The sequence below is a fragment of the Juglans regia genome, chromosome 5, assembly GCF_001411555.2.
Source record: "Juglans regia cultivar Chandler chromosome 5, Walnut 2.0, whole genome shotgun sequence".
NCBI lineage: Eukaryota > Viridiplantae > Streptophyta > Magnoliopsida > Fagales > Juglandaceae > Juglans > Juglans regia.
Genome location: NC_049905.1, coordinates 18078538 through 18094601, shown reverse-complemented (window position 1 = coordinate 18094601; position 16064 = coordinate 18078538). Strand labels below are relative to the sequence as shown.

Sequence of the window (16064 nt, the reverse complement as noted above, 5' to 3'; positions counted from 1 at the left end):
TATCTCAGAATTTTTTAGGTGTTTTCTTGTATACATTCAGTGTACTTGGTTACTCCTTTTGATATGTATAATATTTTTACTTATAAAAAAAGAGTATCTTAGAATTTTGTAAATAGTTATGAAATGATTTGAGTGGAGATGTTTTATTTGGTTTTGAGAAATGAGAGAGAAAAAGAAGTTCAAATATTGTTAAGAGTATAATTTTTGTTTTGAGATTTGAAAAAGTTGAATTATTTTTTATTTTTTATTTGAAAGTATGAGAACATTGTAATGATTAGTTTGAAAGTGTTTATGTTTTAAGGATGAGATGATATGAGATGGGATGAGATGAAAACTTTTTCCAAACATCCCCTTAGTCTTTCCACTGTTTAAATCTTTGCTTCTTATATTTTCCTTTTCTAATAGGTAAAAGCATGGTGCTTTTGGTTTCAGGAAGTGATGTTGCCAGGGAAACACTATTCCTTTACTTATAAAAAGGAATATAGTTGTACTCTTCTTTAGGATATTTAGGGGCTATCTTGTTACTTTTTCTCATGTTCTAATTGCTCTATCTCAGGTCATGCATCTTGATGCTGAAAAAGAGATGATGTCTCAATGTGTTGCCCTTCTTGGAAAGTTTATTGCTGTGCGTGAACCAAATATTCGATATCTTGGCTTGGTAAGTTGTAGAAACATTTCTTTTAATCCATTCTGTTTTTACCTATAAAAAAAGATTATAGAAACACTTCTGTTAGTATTTTCTCTCCTCCTCCCTTCTCTCTTTCCCTTCAATGCAACCCATGACCAATAATGCATGAGGAACGTTTTTTGTCTAAACTCAAAAGGGTAATTTAATAGCTACTTTGTAACTGGATAACTTGATGTTAACATTGCTCTTGTGCAGGAAAATATGACCCGGATGTTGTTGGTAACAGATGTGCAAGATATCATCAAAAGGCATCAGGCTCAGATCATAACCTCATTGAAGGATCCCGACATCAGGTTGAATCTGTCGTTGTGTAATGTATTAGTTGCATTCTGAAGAATACTTGATATTGGCAGCTTTTCATTTGCAATAGACTTATTTTTGATGTGATACATATTCTATTGTTTCATTTTTATTTTTTTGATTATATTGTCTATTGGTGGATGCTAGCCTCAACTTAAACTTGGGGATGTTAGGATTTCCTTAGCATGTGTGTTTGATGTGTAGGTATGTATGTGTTTATATATTTTAAAATCTGATTTTCTGACATCAATGCCCTCAGTATTCGTAGACGCGCTCTTGATTTGCTTTATGGTATGTGCGATGTTACAAATGCAAAGGACATAGTTGAAGAATTATTGCAGGTATGCCAATGGTAGTTCAGGGCTAAAGTTTTTATGATATTGATAGACAAATCTGTTTTAATTATATTTTTGTCCAATATTAGCATGCCAAATTAGTTTCAATCTCAAGTCAGTTTCATTTCATTTGCAGTATCTCAGTACGGCAGAATTTGCGATGCGTGAGGAATTATCACTTAAAGCTGCTATTCTTGCAGAGAAGTTTGCCCCGGATTTGTCATGGTAAGCATGGTTCCTGTGTGCAAGCAATTGGGATCGGATTAAATTAAAAAACTATGTTGAAAGCATGATATCAATATTACTAACATTATTAAAATGATATCTAAATTACGAAGGGTCCTTCAAAGCTTGTGACCTTTGAAAATGACACTTTGATAGCTAAGACAGTTAACTTTCCGGTTTTACCATGCGTGTATACCAGACAATTTAAATGTAAATAATGGGTTTTGGGTTTTCCACTTAAAGAAATGAGATGCTAGACCAGGCTGTCCTTTCTGCAATAATTTATTTCCCATTTGGAATCTCCATTCTTCATTGTTATCTGCTCACCTGGGATGGCAGCTTGGTATTGTCATTGAAGGAAAACATAAAAGGTCACAAGAGTCTTGAACCTATTATTTTGTGATTATCGAATTCAAAGAGAATATTGGGGAAGATTTTGTAGATACATGCCTGGATGACTGAGTCAGATGCTCTCTCTCGCACATTGTGAATTTTCGTTTTTGCCCAGTTCATGTTATAAATAATTACTGAAAGTTAAATTGATTGGCTATTCTACTTAGACTTTTGTTCATGGTGAGGACTGGAATTTTGAGGTTCTATATGTGACTTAGTAAATTCTATTATTGGATAAATTAACAAGGCTCTAGATATATATTAAACCTTCAATTGAAGTTTATTGAGTGAATGTTTGCCTTTTATATGGTATTACGTGCATTCTGAATCCTTTTTCAATGATATCATACTGTTTTAATGTGGCACAGGTACGTGGATGTGATTCTTCAATTGATTGATAAAGCTGGAGATTTTGTTAGCGATGACATATGGTTTCGTGTTGTGCAGTTTGTTACAAACAATGAAGACCTACAGGTGATAAGATATTTATAATATATGCCTTATTTCTTCCTGTTTCTTTATATTTTTGATGTGTTACATGAAAAACGTCTCTATTTGTACTATTCAACTAATATTTCATGATTTAATCAGCCTTATGCAGCAGCAAAAGCGAGAGACTATCTTGACAAGCCTGCTATACATGAGACAATGGTGAAGGTCCGTATTCTGTACAATGGTTATCAATGGTTTCATGATGATATTGATATTTCTTAGCTAGATATATCTTTTAGTTCTTCTTTGTTTTGTCCTTTGTCTCTATAATGCGTAGCTTGTTGCCAATGTTCTGTTGTCGAAATAATTCATAAGTATCTGCAGCAGAGGCCATTGCCAATATTAGTTTGGTAATTATTATTGTTTTTGGATCACTACTTCAAAAATTGAGAATGAATCTAATAGGCTGAATGAGGATTGCCTGAATTGGGAGCTATAACAAAAGAGTTATCATAGTTGCACAACTTGTCATTTTTCTACATGATTTATTTGGGCATTCAAGTTTCATACCATGTCTCATGAAGGCTCTAGGGGTGGCAAATCATGTGTTTTGGGTCGTGTTCGTATCGTGTTAAGTTATGAACATTCAACTATATAGGTCAATCCGAACTCGACCCGTTAAGCTAAACGTGTCAAACTTTCATACCCTAACCCTACCCATTCAGATAATGGGTCGTGTCGTATCACTCATTTTGACCCGTTTAATAATTAATTAGAAATAGGTCAAGATGACTCATTTAAACCCATTTCATGTGAATGGGTTGAACTAACACTTTTTTTTTTTTTTTGATCGATAAAAGATAGATATTATATATATGAATGAATGAAATAGGCATAGCCTTTATACACAGGAAGTATACCTAAGAACTCCTAATTATATTCTAAGAATGATAAATTAAAGACAAGAAATCCTGAACACCATTGTAACACCCCGTTCCCGTAGGATAGAGATGTTATTAGCATTTATAACTTAGTGCCCGGTAAAGAGATTCATATCAAGAAATACCTCATTTATTGAAATTCATCAAAACGTTAAAACTAGATTGAACATGATTGTTTTAACAACTAAACGTAAAATAAAAGAACACAAACTAATCCTATGAATGACATAAAAAGGAATCTAATTCTTGTGTGAATATCACTTATGCATTCCTAAGTCTTTGTACTAGATCTATTCTTGGCCATCCAACTCTGCATCATCATAGACATCATCTGCGAGAATTAGACATAAAAGAAAACAAGAAGACAAACAAACAAAATGAGTCGAATACTCAGTAAGTAGCACATCATACCGTAAAATATAATTTTTGTAACATACATTTCATTTCTATGAGACTCTTCAAAACATACCTACAACTTCATAGATTACAATCAAACACGTAACATGACTTTCTGAAGGATTTTACATACGTATATCATTATAGACTCACATAGCAGATGTTTTAATCATTGACCAAAAGCGGAAGCATACATAATCGTGGCAAACATGTAATCGTGAATGCATAATATCTTATTTATCTTGTCTTATCATGGAGTGAAACACGCTTGGGTCCGTGTTTCACCTAACTTGCATAACATGGAGTGAAACACGCTTGGGTCCGTGTTTCACCTAACTTGCATAACATGGAGTGAAACACGCTTGACTTAACTTATGGTTAACCACGCTTGAGCACCGTAATATTTCTTAACTTCCTTAATGCATGAAAATTTATTAGGTTTTCATGAATATTTCTAACATAGCATATTCTTGTACATGGCATAGCATAACATGGCATAATATGTCATATTCTTGTACATATCATAGCATGGTATGTCATATTCTTGAACATGGTATAGCATGACATAGCATGACATAGCATAACATGACACTTCCTTATACATGGCATAACATAACATGGTACTTTCTTATACATGGCATAACATAATATGATCTGAATATTTTATGACATTTCATGGCATACATAATCTAAGTACTACATGAACATGGCTCGCATAATATGGCTATTCTATTACATGGCATACTTACTTGAATTACTACATGAATATCTCATTGCTTTCATACGATTTTTAGTAACATTCAATTAATCAAACAAATTTATTCATTCAAGCATAATCTCATATTCCCTCAAGATCATGAAAGGAATCTAACATTGGCTTGTCTCTTAGCGTAGCGTAGATAACCATCATAAGCACATCATATTTTCATATATGACAATAATATTCACAATACGCATACATTTATATGATCATACTATTTACTACCTCAAGACATATCTAATAAAACAATAACAATAACAATAACAAAAACAATAATAATAATAATAATAATAATAATAATAATAAATCACACTTTTGGACTCGGGGTGTTACAACCATCCCCATGTAAAACAATAGTGGAAAACCAACACATTAGAGTGTGGAGAAAAATTTTTTTCAGCTTGGGCAATGTACGTTCCTTATCTTCGAAGTAACACGTATTCCTTTCCGTCCAAGTGCACAACATAATACACAACGGAATCATCTTCCACACTGCTGCCACTTGATGACAATCTTGCATCTTTGACCAATAACCCAACAAATCCACCACCCTCATAGGCTTAGTAAGATCTCATCCCACAACACCCTTGTTAAAATCTAACATATATAAAAGTTAAAATCTATATTTATTAATAGCCACGATATCTTAAAAAAAAAAAGACTACCTACTAACAATAAATCTCTATATTTTTCAAATTATGACATATAATAATACCAATATTACAAACCCTACAATAGCAAATATGAGTTTAGGTCCAAAATTACAATTCCAATAATAAACACATAAGCATATTGAGAAATACTAATATTACAACTCAACAATAATAAAATAGTAATTTTGAAATAAAATCTAAACGGGTTAAAACGAGTTGATTTCAGGTTAAGTAGATTGATCCGTTTATAAATCGTGTCTTAACGGGTCATCAAATCCAAACTCATTAATTTCCTGTCGTGTTCGTGTTGGGTTTACGGGTCATGTCACATATTGTCATCCCTTCATGAAGCTTGTGAATGTTAGTCAGTTGCTCTTTTTTGTATATTATCATATACCTCCATATATTGGTTAATTCTCTTGAGCCATTCATAATTTTTTGAAATCATTTGCAGCTGAATAAAACATATTTGATACACTAGACAGGTGCCAATAAAAAAAATATTTGATACATTCAAAGAAAATTTTAATCAGGACAAATGTCTAAATGTATTTTGGAATTGGCTTACGTGCAACAGGTCAGTGCGTATCTCCTTGGAGAATTTGGCCACCTTTTGGCCAGACGGCCTGGGTGTAGTCCTAAGGAATTATTTAGCATCTTACACGAGAAACTTCCTACTGTATCGTAAGGGCACTTACCTTTACCCCTTATCTTACTAATTTGTGGTTTCATTCTTCTACTATATCTTAGAGTCCATAATTTATTTGCAGGTCTTCTACCATTCCCATTCTCCTTTCAACATATGCCAAGATTTTAATGCACACCCAACCCCCAGACCCAGAGCTGCAGAATCAGATTTGGGGAATATTTAACAAGTGAGACTTTTAGCTGTGCACCTATTGTTGAAAATATTACAGAATGTTGTAGGTTTCTTCAACACAATTTTTCATTTGTGTAGATATGAGAGTTGCATTGATGCTGAAATACAACAACGAGCTGTTGAATATTTTGCGTTGAGTAGGAAAGGTGCAGCTCTAGTGGATATATTGGCTGAAATGCCCAAATTCCCTGAGCGACAGGTACTTCTGGTGTAGTTTATTCCAGGACAATATACTTTTCTTGCAGTCACTTCATAGATAGCTTTGGTTAACGGGCTCACTTGAAAGGTTTTGGTACTAACTTCTAATATTATCTTTGAAATTTAGTCCGCTTTGATCAAGAAGGCTGAGGATACTGAAGTTGATACTGCAGAACAAAGTGCTATAAAATTGCGGGCCCAGCAGCAAACATCAAGTGCTCTGGTTGTGACTGACCAGCGTCCTGCTAATGGGACACCATCCAGCACCCAGCTTGGTCTGGTAAAGGTGCCCAGCATGAGCAGTAACGTGGTTAGTTCTTCCGTTTCAATTTTCTTTTTCATTTTATTATAATTTTTCTTTGTTTTCTCTGAGCCCTACCATTGTTAGCATATTTTCCCTCTCTAATTTTGGAATCTTAGGACTGAATCTATAATTTTTAGTTGTTTCAACTGGAATTGATGTGTGTTTGATTATCTTGACAGGATCAGAGTTTAGCAGAGCAAGGATTGTCCCATGAGAATGGGACTTTGAGTATAGTAGATCCCCAACCTCCTTCAGCCGATCTCCTTGGTGATCTCTTGGGTCCACTGGCTATTGAAGGCCCTCCCAGTAGTGATGTCCAGTCTCAACAAAATATAGTCTCCGGATTGGAAGATGTTCCAAATGCAGTGGAAGCCACAGCCATTGTACCTGTTGGAGAGCAGACAAATTCGGTTCAGGTACAACCGACTGTTATAATGAAATTCCGTATGGCTTATTGGAAGAGGTGGGTTGAATAAGATGTTCCATATGCAGTGAAGTGACATAGTCCATTGATATGGAAACAAATTGAGCATTGCATTGCTCATGCAAACAAATAGTTAGAAATTGATTTGAGCAGAATACAGGTTGCTGGATTGGCTCACTTGCATTTGAAAAGCTAAAAGCTTCTCAAGTCAGCCCTGATGGTGTCAATCTTTTTGTTTTTTATTTTATTGAATAAGAAACTGATGTTGTCAATAGTAAGTTAAGCTCAAGCAGAACAACTTAGGTTGCGTTTGGATGTTGAACTAAGTTGAGTTGAGATGATAAAATATTGTTAGAATATTATTTTTTAATATTATTACTATTTTGGGATTTAAAAAAGTTGAATTGTTTATTATATTTTGTATTGGAATTTGAAAAAGTTGTAATGATGAGTTAGGATGGGTTTAGGAACCAAACGAAGCTTATTTTTCTTTCCTATTCCTTGTATCTATTTCTCCTTAGCTCTGGCTAGGTGCATACTCTTGTATACGTCCTGCATACTCAGGCTTCGCCTAGTCTTTATTTGCATTAATAAAATTTCTTGTAAAAAAAATATTAATCTCAACTCCCTATGAATCTTTTTCCTGTTTTCTTTAATACTTCCCCAAAAATTACTGGTTTCCTCCCAAGATTGAGATATTCTTAGCAAAATCCTGTAGGGTTTTTTACTTGGATATATCAGCATTATTAAAACACGGCCTAGTACCACTGGCTATATGCTGTGAAACAGTGATGTACTTTCATTGTGGTTGAGTAGACTTTTAAGTAGCTAACTTCATTATTCTTTTTGCAGCCAATAGGAAATATTGCTGAAAGGTTTCATGCTTTGTGCTTGAAGGATAGTGGCATTCTGTACGAGGATCCTCATATCCAGGTCTCTCTTCCCTCTAAATGTTCTTTTGTCATCTATAATATATTTTTTTATAAGTAAAAGATTATATTAATAAGAATAGGCATAGCCCAAGTACACATCTATAATATATACTCGATGAGATGCAGTTTACCATAAGATACTTGCTTTGGTAGTATTTCATGTCTGCCTAACTATTTTTAAAGGTTAATTAGCATACTAGGCTTTTGGTAATTTTGTTATTAAATACTACCCCAGATTGGCATTAAAGGAGAGTGGCGAGCACATCAAGGGCGACTTGTTCTTTTCTTGGGAAACAAGAATACTTCTCCCCTTGTTTCTGTTCAGGCTATAATATTACCTCCGTCCCATTTAAAAATGGAGCTCTCATTAGTACCGGAAACCATTCCTCCCAGAGCTCAGGTGAAAACTTTGTTATTCTTGTATCGAATCATTGTTTGTTGGTTTATCTAGGGGCCACTCTTATGTTTTGTCTGTATTCATCCTGTGCTTCACAGTTTTTTGGTATTGTGTTGTTGTATAGGTTCAATGTCCACTTGAAGTTATGAATCTCCGCCCTAGTAGGGATGTAGCAGTTCTTGATTTCTCTTACAAGTTTGGTAACAATATGGTACTTATATATGTTATTCCTGCGGTCTTCTACCAAAAATCAAACATGAAGCTTGATAACATCTGTGACTTTATATGTCGTATTTTTCCTGTCGTAGGCCAATGTCAAGCTTCGCCTTCCTGCAGTCTTGAATAAATTTCTTCAGCCTATACCAGTGTCGGCAGAAGAGTTTTTCCCTCAATGGAGATCACTTTCAGGACCGCCTTTGAAGCTCCAAGAAGTGGTGTGTAAAACTTTCCTCCTCTTTGGAATTGGAGTAAAATTTTTCCTTCCATGGATAGTTCATTCTTTGTTATTATTGCCCCTCTATATGGATATTATGAATATCGTGTGTTTTACAATGGCTGGTGTTTTCTATTAATATTGTAACACCTAGCCCCCTAGGGTTAAGAATAAAGTCGTTCGTAGAAATCTAGGGGAACCAGAGTGCTACTAACCTTGACTTTAAAATTTTATTCTTAACGAAGTGCCAGATACAAAAGATTCCATAATTTAAAATAGTCATTCTTTATTAAAATACTGAAAATATAAAATAGAATATGCGGAAGAAGCACTTGTTAAAATTTCTCAAACTTAAAAACCATAACTTAAAAGCTTTGTACATGATCTAGGCATCTGTCTGGCCACCCTAAGCCAAGTCCCATTCGGCAACTCCATCCTCATAAAGATCTCACCTAGGGTGGTTAAAATATGAAAACATACAAAAAATGAGTCGAATACTCAATAAGTAGTACATCTACTTAGGCTGTGTTTGGAAGATTAACCCAACTTGACTCATCTCAATCCAATCATTGATGGGACCCACCACTTTTGCAATTTTTTATAAAAAAATTAAACCCATCTCAACCTACTTCATACATTTCAACCTAAAAAGTTAAACGCATCTCATCCTAAAAAAATTAAATCCATCTCAATGGGATCCACAAAATACTACTATTCACAACTCAACTCAACTCATTTTAACCTCCAAACACAGCCTTAATAATTATACTAACATAAATATGCAACATGTACTGTGCACAACTCATTAATATCTTTTCGTTTCTTTAATGGCCAGCATGCCTTAACCCCCCTGTGCAAGTTTGTGCACCGGTTCTCTGTGGCCACAAGGATAACCACCTAACTTATCATAACATACTATGGTGGACCACATTTAGATCCATGACTTGCACATCCATCAATAACTGCATTGGTACCATGCATCTCTTATGACCATTCTTAAAGCTTCTTTCATAACTTGTCTTTTATCTTTCTTACCATGATGCACATAGAACACATAATGACATAGCTTATCGTAATCATACATGAAAACATATCATGATGCATGTGAAACTAATATTAACATGACATTGAAATTCACTGTCATCGTATCATAATTTGGTATGCAAAAAGGGGCTTCCAGTGAAGGGCATACATACATAATGCTTTTATAAAAGACATGTTTACCATATATACGTAGAAGGGTATGATCATGCTACTTACTTCATAGCGTTAATCCATTATTACCGGGGCGAGGCCAATTACCTCTAAAATAGACACGTAACTTGAGTTAATTTCTAAGTAAACATGTATTTTGAAATTAAAACCTGAAATGCTAAAATAACCTATATTCCTTGAAAGTCTAAAATTCTCATAACTCTAAAATATCATCGGTCCCCCAATCATTGTTATCCACGTAATTTCTCCAAATAATTACATGATTAAACCCTAAGAATATTTTTCCACGTCCAGCATCTAATTTTCTCTTGAATTTTATCGTCAACATAGCATCATAAAATAATAAACCCTAAGATGGTTTCTCTACAATTTCCACGTTAAAAACCTAGTGTTTTTAACCCTACCTAGATTTCCCTACACCCCGTTATATTCATTAAACCCTTAACCTGTGATTGCAAGTCACCAAAAATCAGTGTCTAAAGCTTTACATATACGTGTCTAAAGCTTCATGGTTTTAAATTACAAGTTTGATTTAATAAGCACTTGAGGAATCGATGGACTAGATGGCTTACCCGTAAAACTGGAGAGAGAGAGAGCCAACGTGAGGGATAGGGAGAGAGCTTACGTAGCTAGAGAGAGAGGGTTCATGGCTGGGCGTTGTCTTGGTGTTGCACGGTGCAACTCAAGACTTTGGAGCAGGGAGGGCGTTGAACGTGAAACCGGTGGCAAAACAAGGTGGGGGTTTTTGTTTGGGTGGAGCTTTGGGCGGCTTGAAGAGGCTGAGTGTGGGAGGGAGGGCCACGATGGTTTCGGTTTGGTTATGGATTCATGGTTGTACTCGGTGCAACTACTTGGTGGTCACCGGTGGCTTACGTTGGGTGGCTGTGCAACTGACTATGGCTGAGTAGTGGCATTTTCTATGGAGGTTGGACGGCTGAGGGCAGTTGCGGCTTGCTGGTCTGCTGTGCTTGGAGGAAAACCGATTGCTCTGTTTTAGGTTGTCAAAACAGAGGACGTCGGCTGCTGGTGTGGTGCATTTGGTCTAGCTCGCAACGGTGCGACTACTATGGTTGTGTTAGGGACCTCGGTCTAGTCCCTAAATATTAAGGTCCATGAGCTTGCCTTGGTGATGGTGATGACCGAGTGGGCCTTGCCAACTTGCTTGGTCTTCAAATTTTGTGGCAATGGAGGGCCCATAGGTTGATGAAGGTTTAGTGTTTAGGTGATGGAAGTGATGATGGTGATGCAATTGGGTGATCTAAGTGTTTGATGGATGCAATGCAATGTAGTTCGGCTTGTGCTTGTTCTTGAGAATGGTGCTGAATTGGTATGGGCTAGGGTCGGATTAGGGTTGGCGTGATTGGGTGCTTGGATGAGGTTGGACGGATTGGAGATGAATATGGAAGATTCCTAAATGGTAGGAATCTTTTAAGGAAGGAAAGGGATTTGGTTTTGGCTATTATGGAAGGTCTTGGTTGACTTGAGATATTGTAGGGATGGAGTGATTTAAGGGATTGAAGATAGGATGAAAATTCTTTAAATCAAGGGATTGGATTTGTATGAAGTCAAGGATTCCTAAAATATAGGAATTACCTTATGGAGACTTGGTGGTTTTGGCTAGGGTTTATGGAAGATGGAGGAAAGCTAAATATGGTAAGTGGAATTATGGGTTTTGGCTTGAACGTGGGAAAGGATGAATTAATGGTGCTTGTTTGGTGAGAAAGCAAGCACAAGAAAATATAAGAACAATGCAAGTGAAATAAGATGATCAATGGAAGAATAATAGAAGACAAGAGAATGATTGAATAATACTCATAAGATTGGATAACTTGAATCACACCTATTTACGAATTGCAAGGTGTGATTCTCTTTTAAGGGATTCACGAATTGCACCAAAAAGAGCTCAAGTGTAAAACACCGAAAATGATCTCAAGAACAATAAGCCGTCCACAAAGGGAATTGTCAAAAGATGTAAGCTAAATGACTAAAGGTCCTATTTATAGAGATTACAAAGTGGAAACTCTCAAAAGGTCCCTTGGAAAATACTAAAATAAAAATAAAATAAAGCAATAAGATAGTTTTGTAAGGGCCATGGTGGCCCGTGGCATGCATTGGTCCATGGGTGGGCTAATGTGGTTATGGCCCATGGCTGGGTTGGTCTGGCTCATGGCTGGTGGAGCACGGCATGGTGCCGTGTATGGTCTATTGGTGGGCATGGCAAGGTGCCATGCATGGGGTTGCTAGTGGGCATGACAAGGTGCCGTGCATGGCCTGTTGCTGGCATGGCAGGGTGCCCTGCGTTGGTGTTGTATGGCCCAGGCAGGTGGCCTGGGCATTGATGCTGCAAGGCATGGGTTGGTGCCATGCGCTAGATGGCATGCCACTAGCCTTGCCTATAGGGCACGGGTTAGAGCCGTGCGCCGGATGGCATGCCTGCTGAGGCATGCCACTAACCTCGCTGGGCTACTGTTGCTAGGGCGTGCGCAGGGGCGTGCGTAGGGGCATGTGCATGGGCGTGTGCATGCTAGGCCACTCGCTGGGCTGTGCGGTCACTAACCTCGCTAGGCATGCACATGCTGGGCAGCGCGTTGGGCTGCACGCGGCCAGTAGCTTTGCTGAGCCCCTCATGCTTGTCAAGGCATGGGCCATGGCATGCATGTAGGCTGGCTGTGGGGCTGCCATGGCATGTCAATGGCAGTGTAGAGGCGTGGCTGGAGGCCACTTTCCTAGGGGTCCTGACAGGTTGGCTTGGCTTCAGGGTGCTTGTGCATGGTTGGTGATGTGGAGAGGGGGAGCACGACCAAGCAGACTGGGTTGTGTTCACATGAAGCCTCTGACGTTTGACCATGGACTTGTCATGGATTGAGGGTGGCTTGCCTCATGGTGGCGTTGATCGGATTAAACATGTGGTGGCTCAGGGCTTGAGGTGCTGCGGACTGGTTCCATGGAGTTTGACATCAGTTGGCAGCAGGAGGAAGTGCACGAAACTGAGTCTTGTGGTGACTAGCGACGGACGTGCATGGCTGGACGTTGGTCTAGGTTGTTTGCGGTGGTTTCGGCTTCTCTGGTGGCGACCAGTGCACTTGCAGACTGGCCTTGACTTGTAGCAACCATGGAAACTGAGAGATATGAGCGAGGGACGTTGAGCAGTATCTACCCTGAACTGGTTTCAGAACACACACACACACACACACACACACACACACACACACACATGGCAGCCCTAGCTATATGAGGAAGAGAGTCCAGCGTGCATGGGTTTTCTCGTGGGTTGGGTATCACATTTGGGCTCAAGGCTTGGGCCTTCCACATGGGTTTTGGGTCTTAGTTAGTCCATGGGTCACCAGGGTTTGTTCTTGGGTCCTTATAAGGTTCTAACGAGTGGGTTGGGCCATTTTAAGGGCCCAACTAAGTTCCAGGACTTGCCTATAATTTCATTGGCTAAGTCACATAATAATCCTAACTGGCTGATTTTAAATTTCAAAATGATCCCAACCCATCCAATAAATACTTTTGGTATATTAAATAGAATATTGGGCCTAATGCAAATTAAATATAGGCCCGCTTGGTCCATTAAATATTAAATGGGCTTTAACCTAATTATTGAGCCCAATAAAAATTCCATAATCCACCCGTGGCCTATTCAAAATTATCCGATAAACCAATTGTGGTTCTAAAAAATTGGCCCATTGATACCATTTAAAATCATCTACTAAACCTTAACGGGCCTTAAAATAAACTTTTGGACCTATGGACCCAACTAAAATTCCTAGCCAACCTCAATGAATAATAGCTCGTGGCTTATCCAATATGGCCCATTAAACATAATTTAGGCCTAGTAAAATTATCTTTATTTTGATCTTAAAAATATTGGACCGGGTCGTCACAATTATCCATTTCTAATTGATGGGGATGAGATGATAGGTATTGTCAACCTAACCTGCATGTGAGGCAGAACGATTGTCTCATCATCTCATTGCTAGAGAAGGTTGAAAAGTTTAACTACTTACCACTGTTCCATTTATTCTACTGTTGGAGTTCTCATTCACCATCCAATATTATTATTGGACAGTGATGAGATGTTAGGTATTATCATCATAACATGTTTTCTTCTCACTGTTGAAGAATAAAAGAGAAAATGTTTGAAATATGGTAACCAATTTATTAACAGTCTTCAGCATTGCTCTTTTTGTTGTGTATTTGCAAATCTCAGTATGCAGTGGTCTTTTGAGTTGCTACTGTGTTTTAATAATATTGATTAGTATCTGCACGCTCTTGTTTTCCTGTCAATCTTGCAGGTTAGAGGCGTAAGACCAATGCCTCTCATGGACATGGCAAATCTATTTAACAGTCTCCGGTTGATGGTTTGTCCAGGGCTTGTAAGTAGTTATTAAAAGGAGAGATATCAATACTTTTCATGTAACTCTTGGTTTTGTGAAGCTTAACAATGTTTATTTCTTCGTTTTAGGACCCAAATGCAAACAATCTTGTTGCAAGCACTACATTCTACTCAGAAAGTACACAGCCCATGCTCTGCTTGGTAAGGAATATTGATCCAGTTTTGGAATTTGAGTTTTACAATTGGATTTGATTTCATTGTTTTCATTATTGAATCTTACCTAGTCCATAAGATTGAGAGATCTGAATTTAAAACCTTCTGGTCAAATAATTGGGGAAATTAACTTGCAATTTTCTTAGTGGAAAGAGCAATTTGTAGAAATTGGGAGCGTGGAATGACTACTTGCTATCAGGTTGTTTTGGTTATGGAAGAACTTCAATGATTCGAGTTTTATTTGGATAAACTTGTGAGCATATAGTGGCACAAGGGCACAAGCAATGTTTATTAAAAGAGATAAAAATAGTTCATTTGGAGAGATAAAAATGGACCTGGGATTTTGAAAAAATAAGGTAGAAAACGTGGAAAGTGGGCAAATGGGTGGGGGAGAGTCAATTGAAAAGGCGTTACCGATTACATTTTTACCAAGTTTATGATATTGTACATCACTAAAAGATGGATTTGAGATATTTTTGCAAAAGTCGCAATTGAAAACTTCGGTTCTCTCCACAGGAAAAAGAATAGATGTGGATAATGCCCTAGTATGTAAGCTTAAGGATGCAAAGTTGTTTGTGGAGGTCACTGTTTTGAATGCCTTTTCTTTTATGATATTCAGGTTAGAATTGAAACTGATCCAGCAGACAGGACACAGTTGCGAATGACAGTTGCGTCAGGGGACCCAACATTAACGTTTGAGTATGTGTTTATATTTCCCAGTCGCATACTGCTAACATAACTTTCTTTTTACCTAGGTGCATTTTTTCTGACGGCTGATGCACAGGTTGAAGGAGTTCATCAAGGAACAATTAGTTAGCATTCCTACGGCGGCATCCTATGCTCCAATGCCAGCACCTCCAGTACCTCAGCCAACTACTCCACCAGCAGCAGCAGCATTAACAGATCCAGGGGCTATGCTTGCTGGTTTACTGTGATAAAGGTGAAGGTGAGTGACAGTGTGAGGATTTGTTCATTATACACATGTAAACCTGATTTATACGGCCGGGCCACCCATATGTGCCTCGAGTTAGAGTGGTGGATGAAGAAATCAAGATGCAAGGGCTGGCGGAATTAGGGGTGAGATAATTGAGCAGCCGGCTGAGTGTTTGAGTGGGATTTTCATGGGTCGGTCCGTCGGGGATTAAGAGATTCTTTCTGCACAAAGTAATTGTGCCTTGGCGAGATTTTTCTCTTTTGGGGTGAGGGTCTTTTATTGTTATTATCATTTATTAATCTTGATTTTTTTCCCCTTCCCAGTGTCGCTGGATTGGTTTCTGTAGCATAATATTTGAGTGCATGTAAAAGATATTGCAAGTAGAACCGGTTGTAACAGTTTGCTTTTGTTTGTTAGTCCATAGTAATATTTTCGATAGAGCAATTACTGGAGGGTAGAGAACACTGTCGATATGATTTTTTTTTTTTTCAATTTTCCTTTAATCCGAGGTAGAATCTCTTGATAAGAGCGAGAACTGCTTCATTGGGCAACATAATTACTAAAGAATAATGAGTAGCTTTAGTAATTACACTTACTCCATCTTAAATCTTATAATCTCAATTTACACTTGATGTAGCACAATCAAGTGACTTCTTCTGTCAATATCTTAAA

At 37.5% G+C, this 16064-nt stretch overlaps 1 protein-coding gene across 1 annotated transcript in view; it reads left to right on the top strand.

Moving 5' to 3' along the window:
* Nucleotides 1-15849, top strand: part of LOC108985439 (AP-2 complex subunit alpha-1-like) — a 35684-nt gene extending 19835 nt beyond the window's left edge. The window contains exons 9-27 of the mRNA XM_018957727.2: nt 557-658; nt 884-981; nt 1248-1329; nt 1460-1548; nt 2310-2415; nt 2533-2598; nt 5701-5807; nt 5894-5998; nt 6082-6202; nt 6329-6511; nt 6685-6921; nt 7782-7862; nt 8097-8261; nt 8383-8469; nt 8567-8692; nt 14205-14285; nt 14375-14446; nt 15078-15157; nt 15243-15849. Of these exons, the coding sequence (XP_018813272.1) occupies nt 557-658; nt 884-981; nt 1248-1329; nt 1460-1548; nt 2310-2415; nt 2533-2598; nt 5701-5807; nt 5894-5998; nt 6082-6202; nt 6329-6511; nt 6685-6921; nt 7782-7862; nt 8097-8261; nt 8383-8469; nt 8567-8692; nt 14205-14285; nt 14375-14446; nt 15078-15157; nt 15243-15393 (2139 nt within the window). The 3' untranslated portion in view covers nt 15394-15849. The remainder of the gene's footprint in view (nt 1-556; nt 659-883; nt 982-1247; nt 1330-1459; nt 1549-2309; nt 2416-2532; nt 2599-5700; nt 5808-5893; nt 5999-6081; nt 6203-6328; nt 6512-6684; nt 6922-7781; nt 7863-8096; nt 8262-8382; nt 8470-8566; nt 8693-14204; nt 14286-14374; nt 14447-15077; nt 15158-15242) is intronic.
* The last annotated feature ends 215 nt before the right edge of the window (nt 15850-16064 follow it).